The sequence below is a fragment of the Balaenoptera ricei genome, chromosome 4 (genome assembly GCF_028023285.1).
Source record: "Balaenoptera ricei isolate mBalRic1 chromosome 4, mBalRic1.hap2, whole genome shotgun sequence".
In the NCBI taxonomy this organism is placed as follows: domain Eukaryota; kingdom Metazoa; phylum Chordata; class Mammalia; order Artiodactyla; family Balaenopteridae; genus Balaenoptera; species Balaenoptera ricei.
Window position 1 is genome coordinate 57,711,716 of NC_082642.1, and position 25,096 is coordinate 57,736,811.

General features: G+C 38.2%; 1 protein-coding gene across 3 annotated transcripts in view; it reads right to left on the reverse strand.

Annotated features, from left to right (window-relative positions):
• SPTSSB (serine palmitoyltransferase small subunit B) overlaps nt 1-25,096 on the reverse strand; it is a 27,655-nt gene continuing 2,559 nt past the window's right edge. Inside the window, exons 1-3 of one of the 3 annotated variants that reach the window (XM_059921968.1) lie at nt 19,000-19,082; nt 17,747-17,843; nt 1-728 (exon numbers count right to left, since the gene is read on the reverse strand). In XM_059921968.1, the coding sequence (XP_059777951.1) occupies nt 466-696 (231 nt within the window). In that variant the 5' untranslated portion in view covers nt 697-728; nt 17,747-17,843; nt 19,000-19,082 and the 3' untranslated portion in view covers nt 1-465. Of the gene's footprint in view, nt 729-17,746; nt 17,844-18,999; nt 19,083-25,096 lie in introns of those variants that run through there. The other 2 variants (XM_059921967.1, XM_059921969.1) reach the window with 2 other exon arrangements.

Sequence of the window (25,096 nt, forward strand, 5' to 3'; positions counted from 1 at the left end):
CTATATAATTTATTCAGATCCTTTTGTATATTGTAAACAAGGATAGGATACTTTTGACAGTAGTGTATGAACAAATTTTTTAAAAATATATCCTTCACTATAGAATAGGTATCAAGAGAGCATTTTAAATATGATTCTGATAGGTCTCTTATGAGCCTACTTCCCAGAAAAAGTTTATATGAAATTTCCCAATTAAAAACAAAATCTAAAGTCATAGATTTAAGTTGAGAGAATATGGTATGTGAGGTAAGGTCATTGTGTTATCTATGGTCTGATGCACAATGTAGCATGTACAAAAGAACCTAAAGAGACATCTATCTCAAATTTCAGGCAGGATATAAGAGTGCATAGAGAGGAGAGAGCTTTTCAGGTGAGATAGTGAAAGAAGCTACGGTATTCACCTAAATTAATACATTGTAAGCAACGTACACATATGTAATGCCAGTTCACAGGATACAAACAAGATCAATTAGAAATTGTACTGTGATAGCCACACATTTTGGAGAAAAATTCCCAAGCCAGGCGAATGTGGATTGGGATAAAAACATAGGCGGTGTATACCACCATAGCAAAAATGGTTAGTAAGATGGTATTGAACATGGATCGCTCCCAGGGCTCCAAGACAGCACAGCAGCTAATGATTTGGTATTGATAGTACAGCCAGGAGAAATAGTCCTTCACACGTTTGAAATCCATGGCTGGCTCCTTCAAGCTGCAGAAAGTCTGTCCTGTTAAAAAAAGGTAACAGATTAGAAGAAAAAAAAAATAAGGCACTAAACACAGAATCTCCTTGTATTTTCATGATCTCAGCATGTCAAAAATTTTCAAAGAATGTTAATGATCATTGAGTGAATTATTAATAGGAATATTATATGGAAATAATAACAACATATTAATCATAGGAATTAATAATATTGCCATTACTACTAATAATTACTACTAGAATGGATAGCAATAATATTATTAACAGTAACATTTATCTAAAAATAATTGCTAGTAATAACTCTAGTGATAATAATATCTACAGTTGAGGCTAACCACATTTTCTTTAGCCCTGTACATTTAGAGAGATAAACGTGAATTTTCTATTTCCTACAGCACATATTCTGGTAGAAGATTAAAGAATAGTGTGCAGAAAAGAGTTAATATAGCAAACCTGAGGCTGCTATTTTTAGAAGGGTCCTTGGCTGGCATCTGGAAACTTGGCTTTTGGAATGTTCTTTCTGTTCCCTAATGGATAAGGATGATTCACTATGCCTAGACTGTGCAAACACTGTAATTTATGGTGAATACCTGCTTTATTCTGGGAGTCTGGAATTTTTTGTAATTGCCAGGCAAAGAGTGTCCATGTGACCAGCCCCAATAAAAACCTTGGTGCTGAGTCTCTAATGGGCTTCCCTGAGCAGAAACATTGGCATGTATCGCTGCACTTTTTGCTGGTAAAGAAAGAAGCACACTTGGTGTGTCCACTCATGGGAGGGAGAGAACATCTGAAGCCTATAAATGGATTTCTTCAGACTCCAACCGTGTCTCTCTTCCTGACTGATCCTGTTGTATATCTTTTTGCTATAATAAACCTTAGCTGTGAGTGCGAATATATGTTGAGTCCTGTGAGTCTTTCTAGTGAGGCACTGGACATATGGATGGTCTTGGGAAACAAGACACCTCTGAAACAAAGGTGAAGCCCAAAGTGTACCTTTGGGTGGTCATTTGGTTTTTGGGTAGAGAACTTATGAAAACCATATAAAAATGTTTTGTTGGCCCTCAGATAGGATCACAGTTAACACTACGTGGAAAACCTCCTAGAAGGAAGGGCATCTATCATTTCTTTTTTTTTTTTTTTGATATACCAATTTTTATTTATTCATTCATTTCTTAAAGATTCTTGGGAAGATTTTGCAGACACTCAGAGACATGGTGGGGAGACAAGCAGACATGTACCTGTTGTGCTTACTCCTAGGAGTATCATGGTGCTACATCATCTAAGTCCACCTTGATAACTTTTATTATTCAAATCACAGTTAAATATTTTTGAAGATCATTCCTATGTTCTGACCTGAATGTATCTCTCTTTAATTTGATTCTCTTTTGAGTAAAAGCAAGATGTTTTTGCTCCATAAGACCGTGGACTCAGGCTATGGGGAGACTCTCATGATCCTAATGCCTGGCACAAAGACTGTCATCAGTAAATACTTGCTGAACAAATGAGTAAATGAATGAATGACAAGTAACCAACTTAAAAAAATAATTACAGATGACTCACAGTCCCGACCTAAGTGGGATCCGGTAGGCTACTGCTGACTTTCAGTAACTTGGTTTTGATAGTAAGTAACCCTTTCTGACAAGGAAAATTTCCACAAAAACTTAAAATGGGAAAGTCTCTGTGTTACCAGGTCATGATTATTTGTAATAATGGCCAGAGTAATCCAAATAAGTAAATAATACAATTACTTAGTCTTCTAGAAGCCAGAGTGGAGATGAAGTAATTGGATTTGAATGGTTTGTCCTGGCAGGTGGACTTCAGTGAGAAGTTACCTCCAATGTTCTTTTTCACTCCTAACTCTGGTTGCAGAGAAAGAGCAAAGGTCAAAGGTTTAAGAGAAAATGAGTGACAGAAGAAGTGATAATTTCAGTGAACAATATTATCCAAGCAACCAAGACTTTCCACTGATAAGCTGAAAGAGAGAAATTAGGAGGTATCCCTATTTGAGCTTTTAGGCTGTCCCATGAGATAACTGTATATTTCAAACTAAATTTAATTTTTAAAAATCTTATTGATGGCTACCCACACTTGCTCCTCTTCATTACCCTGACAGAGTTTGGGGTGGCGCCAGGTAACTGATCAGGAGTGTGAGAGGCCATTCATCAAGTATGAAGTTCCAGACTGTGCTGGGTGAAGGTGGGAGAATGATGGCTCAGCCAGGCCCAGACCCACCCCTTAGAAAGCTTGGTCCAGTTGGGAAGACAGGTAGCAATCAAATAATGTATACAAATATATAATTATCTACTATATTATGCCCTAAAGGGCAAGAGCAATGTATAAGGGACTGTGGGAAACCTAATCCAGTCTGAGTATGTCTCTGAGGAAGAGATATTTGAGATAAAATCCAGGAGATGATTGTGAATCTAACAGATAAAATGAGTAGTCAGATGGGGAGAATGGATAAGACATAGGGATCAACTTGTGTTTGTGCAAAGGTTAGAGGTGGGAAGGAGCTTGATAGGTGGTCAAGGGAATGACCAGAGTGAGGCCAAGTGCCCTAGGGCCTAGCTGAGTGGGCAAAGTATTTTGTCTTGATCCTGTGAGTGAGGGGGCCCCAAAGGTTTTTAACAGGGGAATGCTGTGGTGGGTTTGAGAGGATGAGCCTTTAAGATTATATGGACATGTTGCCTTCCCTGCATTCTAAAGCCAATCTGAAATGGTTTTGAATACCAATCATTTCAGTAAATCTATGTCTCTGCTGTCTCATGGGCGTTACTCATTCAGAATCAACCATATACTGAAAATCTGTTTAAAATATTCTTAATATTCTTTTTACTTTTATAAATGAGATAAATTACTCATTTAGAAACATCATTGACCTTTTTCTCTATACATTTTAGCTTTTAAAAACTTACTAATTAACTGCCTGGCCATTGCTTTCTCTTCAAAAATTAAATTTCTTGCTTGAGCAGCCCCAATGGACACCTTGACTGCAGCCTTGTGAGGGACCCTGAGCCAGAGGCGCTAAGCTAAGTTGTACCCAGATTTCTGAGCCGTAGAAACTGTGAGGTGGTCAGTGTTCATTGTGTTAAGCTGTAAAAGTCAGTCAGTCAATCAAGGAAATGACAGCTCTAAAGCATACCAACATGCATTACACCAAAGCTGGACACCTGGTAAGAACTTGGTCACATATTGCTGACAATTTAAAGAATTAAGATTAAAAATTTTTTTTCTTGCCCATTTCTACAGTGCGCTGGATCATTTCCCAGCCCTCTCAGTAGTCAGCTCTGATATGTAAAAAGTACTTTGTCACATCTCACTTCAGTCTCATGAAGTAAAAGAGTCAATAAAAAGCATTGATATCCCCCTTTTCTTTGATTCTTTTTCCCCTTATTAATGAAAAGCCATTTTAAAGATGATCTATTCATTGTTTCTCATGAAAAGGTGAGAAGAGAGTTGGTTATTATTGGTAAATCATCTGCTACAACCTATTGTTAGAATATGCACTATATTTAGGTTCTGGATTTGCTTCGGTAATATGTTTTACTTCCTTTTGAGTCCATTTTTAAGTCTCCTATGGCAGGGGTCCCCAACCCCTGGTCCGTGGGCCACTACCGGTCTGTGGCCTTTTAGGAACCAGGCCGCACAGCAGGAGGTGAGCAGCAGGCAAGCGAGTGAAGCTTCATCTGCTGCTCCCCACCGCTCCCCATCACTCACATTACTGCCTGAACCATCCCCCCCCACCCCCACCCCCGGGAAAAATTGTCTTCCATGAAACCGGTCCCTGGTGCCGCAAAGGTTGGGGACTGCTGTCCTATGGGACAACAGGGAAGATTTAAGAAAACCACTTTAGACAATTTAAGATGAGCAATGTGGGAAGGAGAATTCATTCATTCATTAAATAAGGGCATTTTGAGTACTACTATGTGGTTTTCTCTTAGTAGTAACAGCTTCAGAAGGAATCTGTTCCAAAATGGCATTGCAGACAGGAGATGCTCTTCTAGGCAGCAGCAAACTGGACCATGGAACAAACCTGCAGTGACGAGGGGCCAGGAATGAGCACTAACTGGGGGGAAAGGGCATGGAAAAATGCTAAGGAGGAAGCTAGGAAAAGAGGCTGAATTTGAGAAATAAGATGACAAAAATGGCATGAACTTAATTATTCACAGGTAACCTAGAACTAGATGACAGCAAACATCTTAATGTCTTAATCTTTCACAATCAAATGTGAAATTAACTTGCCCTTAAAGACCTGATGGCATATCCCAGTAAAGCTAAACAAGAGACTTAAAATGCTTATTTTATTCAAGCACACCACACTTCTCCTTGTTTTTAATTATACGTTTTTTAAAAGATGATTTCCCGTATATGGAAAAGAGGGAGGAAGTAGTTTGTTTCTTCTCCTTCTCCTCCTTCTTCTTCCAATTTTTTCTCGAAACTCGGTGATTTTTAAAACCTTCTTAAATTTTTAATGAGGTTGTGCATTCAAAGGTGACACTGCCTAAGCACATTGTGGTATGTCTTCAGTGGTACAGTGGCCTGGATGGGTTTGACTCTTAACAGCTGAAGCTGTGTGGTGATGCCTTCAGGTGACTGGGGAGGGTTTGAGCCCCTGTGGGACACAAAGCGGGTGAAGCTCTCTGTAAAAAGTGGGGGTGAGGCAAGGGCCAGCACTGTTACCTGGAGGGATGGATAGTGAGGCCTGAGGAAAGGCTTTTTCTGGGTCATTGTTTGTTTGCTTGTTTGTTTTTTAATGTTCCTTTTTTTTCTATTGATGTATAGTTAACTTACAATGCTGTGTTAGTTTCAGGTGTACAGCACGGTGATTCAATTTATATATGTGTGTGTGTGTGTGTGTGTGTGTGTGTGTGTATTCTTTTTTAGATTCTTTTCCCTTATATGTTATTACAAAATATTGAAAATATTGAGTACTGTACTATACAGTAGGTCCTTGTTGGTTATCTATTTTACATATATAGTAGTGTGTATATGTTAATCCCAACCTCCTAATTTATCCCTCCCCACCCCCTTTCCCCTTTGGTAACCATAAGTGTGAGATATATATATATATATATATATATACCACAACCAAACTATATATACAATGGAATGTTACTCAGCCATAAAAAAGAATGAAATAATGCCATTTGCAGCAACATGGATGGACCTAGAGATTATCATACTAAGTGAAGTAAGTTAGACAAAGACAAATATCATATGTCACTTATGTGGAATCTAACAAAAGGATACAAATGAACTTATTTGCAAAACAGAAACAGACCCACAGACATGGGCCATTGTTTTAAAAACAGGATAACATCTCCTTCTTCAGGAGGATCCATGTAGTACCACATTCTAAGATGCTTCATGGATTTGATTTATCAGGGTTTCTCTTGTAATAATAACAGAAGCAATTTCTGTTTTCATAGGATTACCTGTAGCTTAGAAAGTGCTTTTTATTGCATTTTCGTAATGGGTTTGGGACTAAGGACAGGCATTGGTTCAAGTTCTGACTTCTCTACTTGCTGGGTATGTGACCTTGGCCCAGTTACTTAAGTGTTCTGGGCCTCAAATGCCTCACCTGTAAATGGAAATAATAATCCTTTCTGTTTAAGGTTGCTGCGAGGATTAGCAAAAATGCAAGCAAAGCATCAATTAAAGGGATTTGCATATGGAGGAAATACATAGATAGGAAGATGGAATCTAACTGGTGAAAGGCCTTCCCCTCTCCCCCACTTCCTTTTATTTATTAAAAATAATTATTACCATGCTGGTATTCGCACCAGGAACTGGAGATACCATGGTGACTGAGACAGTCATGGCCACTGCCCCAAGGATTATCATTCAGCTGGATATATTCCACAAATATATATTTTAGACAATATTTACCACATGTATTAGGTAGCTAAAGTGGAATCCTAGAATGTTAGCAGCTGGATGGACTGTAGAGTCCCCTAGACCCAGTCACTCATTTTAAAGAAAAGTACCAAGACTATGAGGCTAACATTAAATTGATATTAAATTGGTTCACATCAAATTGGTTTGTCAAACTGAATTAAAGTGACTGGACTGTTCCAGGTGGTGAATACCCTGTGTTTTGTGAATTGACATTGGATGAAAGAAGCAAAAATTCCAATGGAGGTTTTCTGTGGTCTTCAAAGTTGATCAAGGACATCGAAATCAAGTGTGTAGGTATCCAGAAGACTTCAGCCTCACCCTCTCTCAGTTTCCCCAGGCTCTACTCTTCTCTTACTCAAGACTCTTTCCTGAAATCCCACTGTTCAGATTCTCCTCTAGTCAATTGAAGGTCTGGCAAAGGCTTCATTTATTACAACTATTACTGGGAACTGGCAAAGGCTAAGGTTCTTGTTAGTAGTGTACAACTTAGCATGGATAAAAGACCCGAATAAGAGTTTTGCCAGGTTGAGGGGAGAAACAGGGGGGAAGGAAGAGATTATTAGAGAAGGATTATGAGAGTCTTGGGAACCAGAAAGAGAGAGAGAGTGATTTCTAAAGGGAACCCAGTGAATGAATGGGGACACTGTGACAGTAGAAAACAGTGAGGACTTGGAATTCCCCTAAGAAGTTATCTCATAATTGATTGGAGAGTAAGTGGCTATTTTTTATTTCTGAATGTCACTGAATGTATTTTTCTCTCACTAGTTTTGTGTACAGTGGGGAAAAGTAAAGTTTAATCTCCTCTCTCACAATGAGAAGGAGAATTCCGGGGACTTGTGATCCACATTACTCAGGGGCAAGCCTTTCTTCTGGCCTGAACAGAAAAGAAGGTTAGAATAAATAGAGCAATAAAAAAACCCACATGCTCCCATGAACCCATGTATATGAGTCACGAAATGAGAATGCTGTAAAAGGAACATGCAGGGTGATGGCAAAAGTAGAGGCTGGGCTTGCTCAGGAGGCTTTTTGGTTTTGGTTCTCTCCATGGGAACAGGAGTGGTAAAAAGTTAGGCAACCACAATGAAAGATGAGTAGCAGATGATTTGTTAGGGTGGCGTTTTCCTTGGGAATACTGCAAAAGACTTCATCCTGCAGCCCTCCTCTGCCTAAAGAAAGTACTCCAAATTATTGAATTTTCTAAGGAAGGGATTTCCCTTTCTAAACATTAGCTAAAAATGAACCTTCCCTCCTGAGGAGGGGAAAAAGACTTAACACATTTTGGTTTAAATTTCCTTCTAAAATGTCAGAATCCGGGGCTGAAGAGAAAAGTCAGAAGGATTTGCAATTGAATTTGGGTTATCTCGTTCTCAACTTATTTTGGAATTCTACGTCAATCACCCAGCTTTTTTTGTGCTTCATATTTGGAACTTGAAAACCTGAGAAGGGGAAAAAGTATCCTGCCTGCTGCTGCAGAGAGAGATGCTGTATCTAAAAAGAGACTGTGTCTGTACTCGGAAGTAGCTTTCTTTGGAAAGAACTCAATAGATTTACTCAAGTTCAAGGCTTCCTTTAATTAAGTAATTCATTTAAAGAAGGAGCAGAGTGATGTCCTTCCAAAGAGTACAGTGTGAAAAAGGGTGATAAAAACGAGTAAATTTACAATGGAGGAGACTGATAAGCGCTACCTCAGCCAGCTGATCAGGGCCACCGTCAACAGTGATAACTCATGTTTGTAGTAGGTATCCATGATATGATGGCATGAAAATGGCACTTTAATTCTGTGGTCTTCCTCCCCCAAACCCACAACCTCAGTCTAATAATGAGAAAAAACATCAGACGAATTTTAACAGAAGAGCATCTTAAAAAATACCTGACCTTAAATTCTCCTAGTACCTAAAACTCTCAAGATCATCAGAAACGAGCAAAGTATGAAAAATTGTCACAGCCCAAAGGAGCCTAAGGAAACATGACAATTAAATGTAATGTGTAATGGATGGAATCCTGAAACAGAAAAAGGATTTTAGGTAAAAACTAAGTAAATTTGAGTAATGTATTGGCTTTAATAATAGCATATCAACGTTGGCTCATTAACTGTAACATGTGTCATACTAACATAAGATGTTAATAGCAGAAACTGGGTGCAGGGTATATGGTAATTCGCTGTATTATTACCTCAAGTTTTTCGTAAGTCTAAAAATGTTCTAAACAATAAAGTCTATTAAAATTTTTTGAAGGCAAAAAAATAATTAGGAAAGTCTTGAAAGGTCCAGAGTTACCCTTATTCCAAACTCCAATGAACTTTGCTTATGCTGTTCTGCCTTTCTGGAAAACTCTTCCTCATAACTTCGAATATAATTAAATAACAGTCTTCCATAAAGGACTGGCTTTCAAATATTGTCAAACACAATAGAGATAAAAAGTACATTTTACTTTTGATCCAGGGTACATACACATACACATACACATACACATACCCATACCCATATAACTGAAATAAACATCTCTCAGAATAATACTCTGCATGCTGATATTTTATTTCTCATTCCATTCTATTCCATTCAGTTTCATTCTGCTGTGTTCTATGTTATTGTCTTCATTCATTACAAAATACCAATCGTGAGCTACCATATCGATTTCTTAACCCACCAATTGTAACCTGCAGTTGGAAAAACCCTCCTTTAAGGCTTATCTCAACTGCTAGCTTCTCCAAGATGTCTCTGCATTGTCCAGTTTGGCAGACACTAGTCATATGTGGCAATTTAAATTTTTTGTGCTCATTAGCCACATGTGGCTTGTGGCTACCATATTGGACAGCACAGGTATAGAATATTTCCATCACTGCAGAAAATTTTATTGGGCAGTGCTGTGGACTCTCTCCGTCTCTCACTTGGACCAATGAAATAGCCTACCAACTTGTCTCCTTTTCACCTTACAATCTTCCATGCTGCTGCTGGAATTAACTTTCTAAAATTACAGATTTATTTTTCTGCTTGAAATACTTCAATGGCTCTCCATTTCCTATGAAATGAAACATTCATGTAAGGCCCTTCACAGTTTGATCCCTCCACCTCTCCTGCATCATCTCTGAACTCTCCTGCTAAATGCCGTTCACTCTTAAGCTTCCATGTTTTAGTTCATCCTCTTTTATTTTCTAGAAATATTTTTGTGCCTCTCTTCTTTTAGATAAAATCCTATTTATTTTCAAGACGTAGCTTCTATGTTCTCTCTTCTATGAAACATTCTCAGGAGACCACCCTTCCCAAGGAATGTATATTGCTTTCTTTTATGGGTTACCATTGTAGCTTTTATACTGTATTATAATTAGCCATGTACAATGTTTCCCCATTAGACTATGAGGTCTTTGAATACTGGGAATATGCCACGGTCATCTCTATATCCCCAGTGCCTGGAATGTGGGATACTTATACACTGGCTGGTGAGCTGGTTGGCTGGTTGGCTGACTGAATTGTAAGGTTGTAGAAGGTAGGGACCACACTTGTACTTATTTAATATTCCCATAGCACAATGTGGGATACATAAAAGGTACTTATGAATTCTCTTTGTCTGCTTTCAGGCAATAAGTTTTAGACAGATTGTTTTCCAAGTACTGTCAAATTCAGTACAATCTGTTTTTTTGTAGGATGAAAGGGAACTGGTACTGATATGACAAATACTTTTAAAGTTTCCAATACTGTTGAAAGTTCATGGACTCTGTGGGGGAATAAAAAGCACTTCTAAAGTGGTTTTAAATCCCATTAAAATGGCTTTTTACAAGGGCTTACTCTAGGTGAGTAAAAATTTAAGATTGGTAGAAAAGTGGTTCTAATGGAAAAAAATCCCAGGATGAGAACATCTGGAGACCTGAATTCTATTACAGCTTTTTTTCCTCTTCATCTTTTCTTCTCTTCATCTTTTTTTCTCTTTATTTCTCTTCATTCATTCATTCATTTTACTTTGTGTCCTTGGGCAAGTTCCAAAGTCTTTCTGGGTCACAGCTTCTCTGTGTAAAATGAAGATAATTGATAATTGCTTCTAAGTCTGTCTCAGTGATACGGTAAGGAATGTGGGGATAGTTTGTGAGCTCTTTAGAGATATTTGTAAGAGTCATAATGATAGTAATAGTAGTGTTTGTTGTTGTTCCCTGTGGATTGGTACAACTTTAAACTACTTGCAAGATTTTATTAAATTATAGAGTCAAAGAGTCTTCATAGAATATTCTATAACAGTTACCTCAACAATGGAGTGCTTTGGATATTTTACAGGAAAAAAAACCCCTCAGCCCTTATTTGTTTGCTAAATGAACTTCCTGGTACATTGAGAAATAATAACAAAACAACACATGTATATAACCATTAACACAAACCACTATTTGAAAGACATTGCAATCTTTACACAAATCTTTAAATGTGTGTTGGGCAGGGCCACCACATTCCATTGTGTGGGCTGTGCACTGCACAAACTTGTGTCATGGTTCTTGGAGACCTGATCACAAACTGTGTCTTTATGTAAACACAATTTGATTCACAAAGATACAAATTTGTATGATTAAAGGAAAAACCTCACATTGTGTCTATGTACGAATCAGACACAACAATAGTTTATTGGCTTCCCAGTTTCCAGATGTCTTGCTCTAAGTTTTCTGTGGGTGACTGTAATGTTTTCTGTGTCTCACAGAAGGTTCTATTCTTGCTTAACATTTTCCAGGGAATTTCCTTGTCATCTTAGAATGTTCTCCAGTCACCCTTTGGCAAGCAATTCTTCATGCTGATACTGAGGTGAATATTGGAAATCAGACCAGAAGTGATGGATTTGAAGTCCAAGTCTTAAGAGGGAGCTAAAAAAACCAACTTAAAAGTTTGTGATAAATCAAAGCCAGAGAAGCAAATCAAACAACCATAGGGCAATTAAGGAACTTTCTTTATACATTCATGAATTGCTTGCACAATTTATAGACTCCTCAAAGAGGAAAAAACGAACAATTGTAAGTCAAAGCATGCTTCTGCTTTTAGGCAGCTAAGTTACTCAACGTTTTATAATTTTAGAAGTGAGTTACTGAAATAGTGTACTAAGAGGAAAAAGTCTCACCAACAATTTAGCCAAGTTGTAGTTGGTATGGTGTTGGTTTGAGTAATACACAAGAGTAGAGTGTTTTTGTGGAGATCTGAACCAAACTTTTGGCCTCCAATTTCCATTAACACCAACAAAGGCAGAACAACAGAAAACATGTACTTCTCGTCCAACTATCAGCTGAGGCCACTGGGCATCACAGTGAGCGTTGAGTAACTGTAATTTCAAAGCAGTCCTTGTTGTTTGGCATTTTATGACAGACTCTAGAGGGATTTATGAATGAAGGACTTCTGGCTGGGAAAGGAAACTTGGAATTTGACTTTAACAGAAAATTTCATAATAGTTTAGGAAATACCAAATTCACGTTAGATCAATTTCAATGTTGTGTGGCCATCAAAAAGGAGATACATACAGTGAAATTAAAAATGAGAAGCACATAGGTTAATGCTGATGTTATGAATAGGAAGAGAAACTTGTAATAGGAGATGACATATCTTGCCTTGTTCCTGGTGTCCTGTCATTGACTCATATAGAAACAGGGCAAGGGGAATTCCCTGGTGGTCCAGTGGTTAGGACTCCGTGCTTTCACTGCCAAGGGCACGGGTTCAATCCTTGGTCGGGGAACTAAGATCCTACAAGCCAGGTAGCCAAAAATAAAAAGAAACAGGAAAAGTATCCTTCTTTATTCCTGCCAATTTGGGAGTGGAGAGTAAGGCTTCCAGGTCAAGATTTTAACTGTAATGTCATTTCCTAGGATGAACCTCTTTATTACTATTTTATTTTTTTTAAAAAAAGAAAGAAAAACCCCATTATCCTAAGGAAAGAGGAAAGAATATAGCTTCTGGGTGGCTTTTTCCTTCTGCAGATATTGTTCCCAGGGACTGCCAATTTGTTTTTAGAAGTAAAAAGTAAACAGAGTTGCAACACTAACAGTGGACTTAAAGATGTTAATAACCGTTTAAATGGGGGATATATGTATACATATAGCTGTTTCACTTTTTTATACAGTAGAAACTAACACAACATTGTAAAGCAATTATACTCCAATAAAGATTAAAAAAAAAAAAAAGAAATGGAGAGAATAAAAGCAGACCAAAAGAAAAAGTCATTAAATGTATACACATGTTAAAGCGCATTATTCTAGATAACCAAAAGCAACCCAAATGTCCATTGGCAGATGAATGGATAAACAAAATATAGTATATACATGCAATGGAATATTATTTATCTTTTAAAAGTAAGGAAATTCTGACACATGCTACAACATGGATGAACCTTGAGAATGTTATCCCAAGTGAAATAAGCCAGTCCTAAAAAGACAAATGCTGTATGATTTCACTTATCTGAGGTATCTGGAGTAGTCATCTCATAGAAACAAAGTAGAATAGTGGTTACCAGGGGCTGGAGAAAGGGAGAAATTGGGAGTTGTTCATTGGATGTGAAATTTCAGTTTTGCAAGATGAAAACATTCTGGAGACTGGTTGCACAACAATGTGAATATATTTAACACTACTGAGCTGTATACTTAAAAATGGCAAAGATGGTAAATTTTTATGTTATGTGTATTTTACCACAATTTAAGAATTTTAAATGTCAGTGAATAACTCTAAAAATTAAGAAGGACTGAAATTTAAAAATACACTTTAAAAATAGTCTGAACAATATTTTTTAAAAGTCATTAAAAGTCATTGAGAGTCTCGGGACATCGCTGGTGGCTCAGTGGTTAAGAATCTGCCTGCCAATGCAGGGGACACGGGTTCGAGCCCTGGCGCAGGAAGATCCCACATGCCGTGGAGCAACTAAGCCGATGTGCCACAACTATTGAGCCCACGTGCCACAACTACTGAAGCCCACGCGTCTAGAGCCCATGCTCCACAAGAGAAGTCACTGCAATGAGAAGTCTGCTCACTGCAACTAAGAGTAGCTCCTGCTCGCCGCAACTAGAGAAAGCCCGCACGCAGCAATGAAGACCCAACAAAGCCAAAAATAAATAAATTAATTAATTAAAAACAAAAAAGTCATTGAGAGTCTCAATTTGTAGTGCGGCATTACTAGTCTAGCAAAATTGCTTGGATGTACCATCCAAAACTAAGTAAATGAATAACACCAAAGGTCTTCAAATAATAATTGTGAGGTTCCAGTTGGGGTTCCCTTCTTCTTGGCTTTCATGATATAAGAGGAAAATTGGAAACTGATGAACTACAAAGATCTTTCTGAGAGGAGTGTTGACCTGTTTAGGTTGATTCTTGGCATCAGTGAAATTCTCTTAGTTTAATTCCCTATAGTACTTGTGGGAATTAAAATTCTGTGATATGCTTATGTGTTTTTGACAAACTGTGAAATAAAGAGCTCATAAGATCCCCAAACCCAGAGTATATAAAAGGGAGTAAGAGTGGAAAAGTGGCTAAATCGTTCGACTGAAACTACTTTTCTAATGTCATTACAAACCCCTTTCCTGGCAATTATGTGCCATGTACATCATAACAGTTCTGCCTTTCTCTTTTCTTCCCCAGCTCTTTGCCATCAAAACTACACTTTGGTAAAGGAAATACCTGCTTACTGTTTGTTCCTAAGGACTCAAGTTTCTTGGAAGCTAGAAGCCTGAGCACAAAAAAATCAAGCTTTTGTCTCATCCCTGACTATTGTCATTATATTTCATATATCTTCAGAAATAGAAAACGTTTTTTTCCCAAGGAAGAGTTTGAGGGCAAGGAAGGTGAGTTACTGCAATAATGATTTGTCAGAAGCATACCTGCTGAGCGCTTGTTCCCAGTGTTCTGCCAAGGGAAATCCGGTTGCATAGGCAGCTGGTCAACCAAGACTCTTCCAATAGTATTTTCTAATACTAATTTTCTGGGTTGTGTTTTTTGCAGTTTTTTGGATAACATTGAATAGATTTGCTCATAAAACTTTTTATTGTTTTTGTTTATTTTTCTGTTCTTCTTCCTCCTCCTCCTCCTCTTCCCCCTCTTCCTTCTCCTTCTCATTCTTCTGGCCTATTCTTTATTTCTTATTACATTGTCTGGAAGGCTTCTGGTGATGAGTTCAGTGTTTTTGGTGACCAGCGACATTGAACTTTCATAGTTGTGATTTTTTTGTGACAATAGTAAGATAGCCTGTTGCTTTTTTACTGCCCTCAATTGACCTGCTTCTGTATCCCAGTTATTACTGCTTTTAGGAAAATATGTGGAGAGCTAGCCTGACTCCAAGGGTCATGGAGATAGACACAGCATTGTTGAGGTGTTCTCTCTGCCAACCCCCAGATCAAGGGACATTTCCCTACTGGATTGGTTAGCATTCTAGGTCAGCTAGTTTCTGAGATGGGGCAGAGGGAGGTGAGAAGGGAAAGGCAGGAGTAATAGAGTTATGTCAAGACATGTCATTGCTTTTAGACAGTTAAATTAATTAGATTTTGCAATCTTGTACTTAGAAATGAGTTACTTAAGTGAGATAACAAAAGAAAAAAGTTTCAATGACAATTTAGCCTAGTGGATTTCTCATTCTCCTGGGCAGAAGGGCATTGACATATTATTCTGGCTTCATTCTCTTTCACCTGCTCCCAGGTACATGGGTACCTGCATGCTTCTAGTGAAAAGTGGAAAAGGGCTGAGCTCCAAGATTATTCTTTTAAATGAGTAACAATTGTTCATTTCCTAAGAACTTTGTTGATTCTCAAGTAAATGTGGAGAAGGCTAATGGCAACTGGGCATATTAAGAAAAATATTTTCAACCAATAGATTTGAAACCAATTTAACTATACGCTCAAACTGGGTGAGATGAAATGTTCCTTTCCCTCTTTGAATAAATGTGGGTTTGTTTGTCAAGAATATCAGAGGAAATCTGCCAATATAGAAAAATATTTGGGTTAAGATATTGTAGTAGGTTGAATGGTGGCCCTCCAAAAGATATGTCCACATCCTGGAACCTGTGAATGTAACTTTGTTTGGAAAAAGTATCTTTGTGGAAGTAATTAAGTTACAGATCTCTGCAAAAGCTCATCCTGGATTACCCAGGTCAGTCCTAAATCCAATGACAAGTGTTCTCAGAAGAGAAGGCTAGTGAAGACAGAGGCAGAGATTGGAGTTACATAGCCATAAGCCAAGAAGCCATCAGAAGCTGAAAGAAGGAAAGGAGAATTTTCCCCTAGAGTCTTTAGAGGGATTGCAGCCCTGCTGATATCTTGATTTCAGACTTCTAGCCTCCAAAACTATCAGAGAATAATTTTCTCTTGTTTTAAGCCACCAACATTGTGGTACATTGTTACAGCAGCCCTAGGCAATGAATTCAGATCTCTTCCTTAAAACCACTAGAATTGTATAATGTGGAATTCTCTTCAGGGGACAGAAACTGCTTTTATTAAGTACCACTGTGGCAGGCGCTGGCTAAATGCTAAACTTAAATGATTCCAACTTTAAAGATGAAGAAACTGAGGCCCAGAGTCTCACGGTGACCACATGGGGAGCTGGGTGAGAATCCTCCCGAGAGGCAGTGTGGTGAGTAGTTACGAGCTCTGGCTCTGGATCCTGTCTGGGTTTGACCCTGGCTAAGTTGCTCAACACCTCTGACTCAATTTCCTCTACTGGAAAAAAAGGAATGATAATAGAACTTCATTCATACAATTTCTGGGAAGATTAAAAGATGTAAAGTATAAAGAATAAAACATAGGAAGAAGGCCTAAGTGAATGTTAACTGTTATGATTATTATACACTATACTAATGTACTATTGCTAAGCCTATGAATACCAGACAAAGAATAGAAGAGAATGAGATCATTTTTAAGGCAGAATGTGTCAACTTTATCAGTTGTTAAGATAGAAGCCACTTTTAGAGAGATTATTCTTCAGAATGTTTACTCAGTTCTGGTGTGGCTATCACAAAGTAGATAAAAAAGTATATTGCCCTCCAATAAAGATGTTAAAAAAAAAAAGTATATTGCCTCATTTCAAAGATGAGGAAACTGGGACTCATTAAGTTTTTGTACTTCACTACTGTCAGAAACCAAGGGGGAAACAACAATGAGACCCAGTCTTGGGATTCTCTCACTCCAAAGTGCTCTTTCTATCACCAAATGCCTTTATAAATACTTTACAAATGCTAAGTGTCCAACAAGTATTTTTTGAATTAGAAAAATCAAGCCTCATTATCAGTAACTTTAAAGTAATAGCGGAGCTTCCCAAACTATTCTGAACTGAAGAAATTGTTGCCAACTGTTTCAAAACCATAAATCTCTTAAAATATTGCAGCAGAAGAGAAGGATTAAGAAACAGAAGATAAATCTGTTTCTTTTTGTCCACACCCTCTACCTTTTCTTTTTTCCCCATTTACTATAGATTTAATAAAAGTGGGTAGGTGGCTAGTGGTAGTCTAGGTTTTTTCCACTCTATTTCCTTTTCTTTCTTTCTTAAAAATAAAATAAGCAGAAAGAAAGTGAATGTCCCATATGAACACTGACCAGGCTTACATTCATTAACGTTTTTTTAAGAAAATGTTTTCATTGTATCATATTTCTCTCTTCATTTGTCCCATCTGGTTAGCTAAGTACTTTCTGAAACATTTACTCCTTTCTTGTATCAGAGGTCTTCCAGGATAAGATACGGCTCCATTTAAATAAAAAATGAAGGATGCCGAAACAGAAGCAGTTTTAACCAGCAAACGCATAAATAAGACAGTAGTTAGTGCTATGCAATCCTGATACTGGCACTTGTACTGAAATTGGCCAGAGGTTCTTAACCAGGAGGCCAAGAACTTGGTTGGGGGGGGTGGGTTGTGGAATCTGTGAACCCCTTGAAATGTTTGCGAATTTTGCATAAACAATTTTTGGTATACACTTCAAAGGAGCCTGTAATGTCTGTAAGCGAAGAACCACGGTTTCAAGGCCTCATTACTAAAGCTAATTGCCACATTTCACTCCTTTGTATCATCTTAAATGCCATTATAATATCAAGTATATCATAAATGTTTCTTGGTTGCTTAAGTGAGAACCAGAAGCTTCACCTTGTTAAAGATGTCATCTTATAGGCAAAAGGGGCAGATTTCTAAAAGCGAGACTCTATGATATAATCAATCAGAAGAATCTACCTGCCTAGTAGGGTCCAGGTCTGGGTTCTTGTCCTTGCTTTCCTGAGGAATGATTCTGTGTGTGTTACTTCTCCTCTCTGGGTTGCAGCTTCTTCATCTGTGAAATTAATATTTGAATTAAATAAACCCAGATGCCTTCAAACTTTAAAACAATTCTATTCTGTGTAAAAGATTATTAAACCTCTTAGAGAGATGATCTCCCACAAAATTCTAGAATGTATTATAAAAACAAAGCATCACAAGCTAGCCTTATTTTAAAATTTATTTTTAGAGAAGTTTACTTTGAGGACATGCCTTCGGCTAGTGATTTCCTAATGTACTCTGAGGGCTATAAGATGCCACATTACCATCTATGGCAGGGTTGAGGAGAGGCCCCAGGTGGGACAAAGAGACAGAAGCTAAGAGCCTCACATCTCACATCTCACTTCTATCAGAGTGAGAGCCTGCTTTTAATCTGCTTTATGCACTAGGTTTCTGGGTGAGATTTTGTTTGTAGAAAGTGTTTCATAATTTTAATTAGTCTCTGTTGATATCTATGTGGGGGAAAAAAAGGAAAAAGAGATTAGGTTAATCACTGTATTTAAACATCCATCTTTGAAAAGGCACTGGAAACAGTCAGAAGCCCTAAGCCTTGTTTCCTATTTTGTCATTTATTAGCTGTGTCACATCAGGCAAGTTAGATAGTCTTTCTGAATCTTTGTTCTCAAATATAGAATGATGATAATATCTTTTTCACAGGATAATTGTAAGAATTAAATGAAATAATATTTGTGAAAGTGTTTTGTAATTGGTGAAGCATTATAAAGATGGTGAGTGGGTCTTTAGTGGTGAGCGCCAGGGCTCTGCATTTTGCCCTGACCATTGTAGCATCTTTGTCCATCTGAATTATGTCATAGAAAGTATGGGTGATCAAATTTGCAGATGAACCAAAGTTATGGGGTGGAGTTCTAAAAGACTTAGCAGATTACAGAGTCCCAAAAATGACTGAGGGTAAAACTTTGGGAAAAATACAAAGTCTTGTTCTTCAGTTCAAAAAGTCAATTTTCCAAGGGTAAGATAGGGAAAAATGTGGCCCACGATCAGTTCAAATAAAAAAGACTAAGGAATTTTACGTGACTTCAAGTTCATTATGAGCCAATAGTGTTGTGAAATGGTTGACAAATAAGTGATCCAATTGTCTTAATCTGTTTGGAGTGTTATAACAAAATACCACAGACTGGGAGACTTATAAACAACAGAAATTCATTTCTCACGGTTCTGGAGACCGGGAAGTCTAAGATCAAGGCTCCAGCACGGTTGCGTTCTGGTGAAGGTCCTCTTCCTGTTCCTAGCTGCCACCTTCTGGCTGTGTCCTCACATGGTCTAAGGGACAAGGGATCTCTCTGGAGCCCTAAGAACACTAATGTCATCATGAAGGTCCCATTCTCGTGACCTAAGCACCTCCCAAAGGGCCCACCTCCTAATACCATCTCCTTTGGTGGTTAGGATTCAACCTATGAATTTTGGGGGGACACATTCAGACCGTAGCACCAATATTCTTATATATTTATAGAAGTACTGTACCACCAGCTCTTGGCTTTGATTAGCATCCTTCTAGCTGCTGAAAATAGTCACTCCAGCAAATTGAGCATATCCTCAGGAAGCTAGATGGCGAAAATCTGGAAGGTTTCCAATGGGAAACATTGCAAGAAGATTTTGGGGGAGGAACATATCAAGGAGGTCTTAAAAGATTCAAGAGGTTTTAAATGGTGTTACAAGCTATTATGGAGGGAAAGGTTTGGAATTGTTTTATTGTTTTCAGAGGTTAATCTCAGGAAAACCTGGGGAATTCCCTGGCGGTCCAGTGGTTAGGACTCGGCACTTTCACTGCGGTGGCCTGGGTTCAATCCCTGGTCAGGGAACTAAGATCCTGCAAGCTGTGTGGTGTGGCCAAAAACAAAAACAAAAACAAAACAAAAAACTCAGGAAAAACTTTAAACAGTAAGAGTAATCTAAAGGGGAAAGGGTTGGCTGATTGAAGTAGTGAGAATTCCATTAGGGAACTGTTCAAACAGAGTCTAGACAGCACCTTCTGAGGGTTGCTACCCATCAGAAGGAAGGGTTTAAGAAGAGATTACTAAGCTTTCACCACATCTAAGGTACTATTTCTATAATAGCATTCAATATCCCATTGGAGAATGATTTGCTTCATTAAATTTTTTTCCATAATAAAAGAATATGGATTTTGAAATTGGCAAACTGGAGTTTGCTACAGTGTGATATTCTGGATGTTGTTTAACCTCTGTAAACGTCAGTTACGGCATCACCAACACAGAGATGGTTAGTTATTTCTGTGTTGTTGTGAAGATTACACAACATTGGTAAAGGATGCTTAATGGTGCCTGGTTTTTTTTGTTTTTTTTTTTTAAATATGAAGTGCTGCCATCTTTTTTTTAAATTTATTTATTTTTATGGCTGTGTTGGGTCTTCGTTTCTGTGCGAGGGCTTTCTCCAGTTGTGGCAAGCGGGGGGCCACTCATCATTGCAGTGCGCGGGCCTCTCACTATCGCGGCCTCTCGTTGCGGAGCACAGGCTCCAGACGCGCATGGTGCCTGGTTTTAATAACGGCTCAAAGATGGTAACTTTTATCACAATATTATTTGTTACTCTTATTTTCTACATGCATTTTATTTCTTCTCCTAAGAGATTCCTTTCGGGTGACTCTATTGAACCCATAAGACACAAATGATGTAAGTAGGTAAAATGGTGGCTCACATGAGTCTGGGAGAAAGAATTTGCCCTGTAGGTCATGGGGGTGGGGAGAGGGTACCATATCATCTGTTTTGTGTTTGCATCAGGGTTTCCTCCTAAATGGAGGAAACCTGTGGAACAACATTTTTGTCCTGAATTATAACCTGATTTTCCTGCCCATCAAGACGAGAACTAGACCAACCTGACTGATTTTTTTTCTTCGTTTAAAGTTTTAGACAATAAAATATCTTATTAAAAATTTAATGACCGGGACTTCCCTGGTGGTCCAGTGGGTAAGACTCCAAGCTCCCAATGCAGGGGGCCTGGGTTTGATCCCTGGTTGGGGAACTAGATCCCACATGCATGACGCAACTAAGAGTTCTCACACTGCAACTAATAAGTCCGCATGCCACAGCTAAGAGTCTGCATGCTGCAACTAAGAAGCAGTTTACTATTCTTAGAAGAAGATAAAAACATGAGATTCCCCCATGGTTGGGAAATGAGGCCAAGAGAATTCTCTTTAATAGCAGTAGAGGGAAGTATTAAAGTTACTAGGTTTCCATAGATGGTCACAGGTTGGCATTTCATCTTATTTAAGAGGTAATAGATAAACACTGCATGTGAGGAGGCACTAGGATAATTCTGACTAAAGATCTTACACAAAAAGAGGATTATCAAACTTTCAAAAGAAGCAAAAAAGACAATATAACACTCTTAGGTTTAGATAAGGCTTGACTTCAAATAAATTTTTTTTTCCATTTTTCTGTCTTCTTCTGCATCAGTGAACATTTATTGATGTTTATTGGGCATGACATTCTGTGAGGCACAAGTAGGTTCCAGAACAGAGATGAACTGGCACTTTGGCTCATGGGTGTGAGAGCAGTAGAGGTATTATTGCCCCAGAAAAATTGCTTTGGACGTGCCATCTTGAGCTTTTTTCTTTCTTTCTTTTTCTAGTCCTTCAAATTTTCTTGTTCAATATTCTACTTATATTCATTCCCAAATTCTCTTTTTAATCTTTTCAGAGATCTTGAACCCAAAGTGATAACTTTAGTTTGGAATTCCTAATGGACATCCTTCGATCTTATAATAGAGCTGAAAGGGCAGGGATACAATATTTCAGTAGCAGACGGTCACCCAGGAAACTGCCGTTCTGTATTGGTAATAATAACGGATATTTATTGAGCAACTTGTGTCCCAGAACTTTATATGTATTACCTTAGACAGTTCACTTAACAACACTATAATAGAGGCACTATTTCTATACCCATTTTACAAATGAGGAAACTGAGGCATTGGGAAATTTCAATATTAACCCAAAGTCTCACAGTTAATGTAGAGCACACACTCTTAATTACTACTCTGCCAGACTGCCTCTCTATGCAAAGACCTCTGGTTACAACCTGACAAATCACCACGCATGCATGCATGCATCCGTCCATCCATGAATCCATCCATCCATCTAGCCATCCAATCAAATATTCAGTAAGCATGTACTAGGGATATAAACTATGAATAAGACTGACGTACTCACTCTCCTCAGGCCACTTTCTAGAGAAGAGGAGAGACAATTACACAAGTATCCTACACAGTGCGATAAGTGCTATGATAGGGAAGTGTAGGGTACTCTGGGGCATAGAAAGAGGCTCTAACCCAGCCTAGAAGGGGGTGTCAGGACAGGCAGGTCAAAAAGATGAACCAGTTTGCAAGGCAGAAATAGAGACACAGACATAGAGAACAAACGTATGGACATCAAGGTGGGAAAGGAGGGGTGGGATGAATTGGGAGACTGGGATTGACATATATAAACTAATATGTATAAAATAGATAACTAATGAGAACCTGCTGTGTAGCACAGGGAACTCCACTTCACTGTACAGTAGAAACTAACACAACATTGTAAAACAGCTATACCCCAATTAAAAAAAAAAGCTCTTGTCCTCATCACTGTGTGCTTTGACTATTTTGTAACAAAAGGCATATAAGGTAACCTCAAGAAAGAAAGGTCTTTGAAGCAAGGTCTGTGTTGTTCCCCCAGTATTTGGCACATAGTGGCTGCTCAATTAAAATCTGTTAACTAAATGAATGAGAATTCTAATGCTCCATAATAACTCCTTTATAACAGGGAGGTTTTTGACTTATTTCTAATTTGATTCAAATGCTTCTCCTCTAAGCCTGAATTAAATGTTCCCTTTTGACTTAAAAAAAAAAAAAAATCAAGTCCTTGCTCCCTTTTAAGCCATTTTCTAAAAGTTCTATTTCAGGAGATCTGCCACACCCATTATATTTTACTAGAACAATGTGTCCTCAGGTATCTTTTAAGCCAGGTGCCCTGAGGAGAGATTCTAGGACGGTCTGGGAAAGCAGAGGCTCTCTGGTTGCTTTTCTCCTTTTTTCCAGTTGATCTGTGGGGTTCCATGCTCTGTTATGTAGTTCTGAAAGATTTGTTCTCCTTTCACCTTTCCAGAGTGTCCTGGAAATTTTTCTTTCCCTCAAACTCTCCCCTACCCTCTTCACTCTTTCAAAAGGTGTTAGCTTTGGGAAAGTGGTCCTTAATTATTTACCACACAATCCTCTGGCAGACTACAAGAATCCAGGGCAAAGCAAGAGAGAAAGGCCACAAGAAAACTGAAAGCCCAGGCTAATGATTTCCCTTAACAAGAGTTTTTGTTGTCATAAGGCGGTGTTTTATTTAGGTTGTAGTTCTTTAGGAAAGACATGAAGTTATGTCTTCCTTGTGCTTGCTTGGAACATTGGGGCTAATGTAATATTTTCTTTGGTGCAACAGCAGTAAATCCAAGGTAGTAAAACAATGCTGACGGGAAGGGGAAACCAAAGTTCCTTGGGGGAGAAGTTAACTTGGAGCAGGTAATCCTTATGGCCCATCCCATACATGACCTTTATATTAGCTAATTACATAATTTTACTTCCTAGCCTGATGCCACAGTTTAAAATTGTACCTCGTTCCCTTCCCTGCTTAATTTTTCTCCGGAGCCCTTATCTCCTGCTCATACACTGTATAATTCACTTAAAAATTATGTATTTATATGACAGCCCCTCTAGAATTTGAGCTCCTGAAGGGTAGGAATTTTTGTCTGTTTTGTTTATTACTCATCCAGGGCCTAGAATTGTCCTGGTGCAGGGTAGATGCACAATAAATATGTTGAATTAAAGAATTATTAATCCCAATCAAAACAATATTAATAAGTAATAACTATGATCAGGTTTTTCCTACATGTACTTAATTTATAGACAACTGGTTGGACATTTACAATTATTTTTTAGAAATCTGACAAAATATGACAATAGGATCTCTACAAAAGCTTTGATGGTCAAAAACTGCGTGAAACCCATTTTCATCAGCATGGTATGCTCTTCTAAACTTGTGCATGGAAGGATAAGCTTGGCCTGGTGAGAATGGAAAATCTTGAGGTTTCCTGATGCAGGTAGACTTACTTGAATCCCTAAAGCTAAGGGTATACTTTGGCTCAGTGTACTCATAACTGTTCCTGGCAACAAGTTCAGGTGTTGCTTATACCCCCATGAAACTCAGACTCACTAATATTATATTCCCATTTCTGGACAAAGCATTATCATCCAATTCCACACTTCTTTACAGGATCAGGTAGTTTATGGGAACACAAAATATAGAAGATGAATAGAGGAGAATATTAATTATTTGGGAGCTTCTATATTTGAGATTATTATAATCACTGGAGATGCTTCCCGACAGTGACACATCAGGGTGCTCTGAGTACTACAGTGGCCGCTCCAGCTCTTCCTTTACCCCCAAGACTTCTACTTCTGGGCCAGTCTAGTGCAAGTGAAACCGGGTTAGGCTGAGTGGCAGACAAGTACACTTTTGGCTGAGATTCAGGTACCCTCCCTCTCTCACCCACTGTGGCCTCTCTCAACAACTGGCCTAAAGAACTGATAAAGAACTAGACTTATCTAGAAACAGGAGGAACAGCTGGCCTCACTGAGCTTGGATTAATATAATGAGTGGATGAGTCCAAAAAGTTAGGGCATTGCAAACAAATTCTCTATAGGACTGCATTAATGACATTTGACATTTCTAAACAGAGAAAAGCTTGGGCAGGTGTGTAAACATATGCAAATCATATAATATGTATCCCCTGTGTCACTCAATTATTTCATCTATCTCATGTGGCCCTTAGGAAAGATCTTCACATAAACTATTGGTCTGGTGGTACATGAAGATTCATGAACTCCAAGTTCTAAACCCACATGTTCTTTTAATAGCTTGGATAATTTATTAAAAACAGCTTTATTGAGATATAATTCAAACACCATACAATTCACCCAAAGCACACAATTCAGTGGTTTTTAGTATACTCAAAGTTATGCAACCATTACTAATCAATTTTAGACCATTTTTGTTACCCCCAAAAGATGCCTTGTACCCTTTAGCAGTGACTCCCTATTCCTGCTCATTGCCACTCCCATCCCCTCCAGCCATATGCAACCACTAATCTACTTTCTGTCTCTATAGGTTTGCCTGTTGTGGATATGTTATATAAATGGAATCATACAATATATAGTCTTTCACTTAGCATAATCTTTTCGATGTTCATCCATGCCATAGTACATATCAGTACT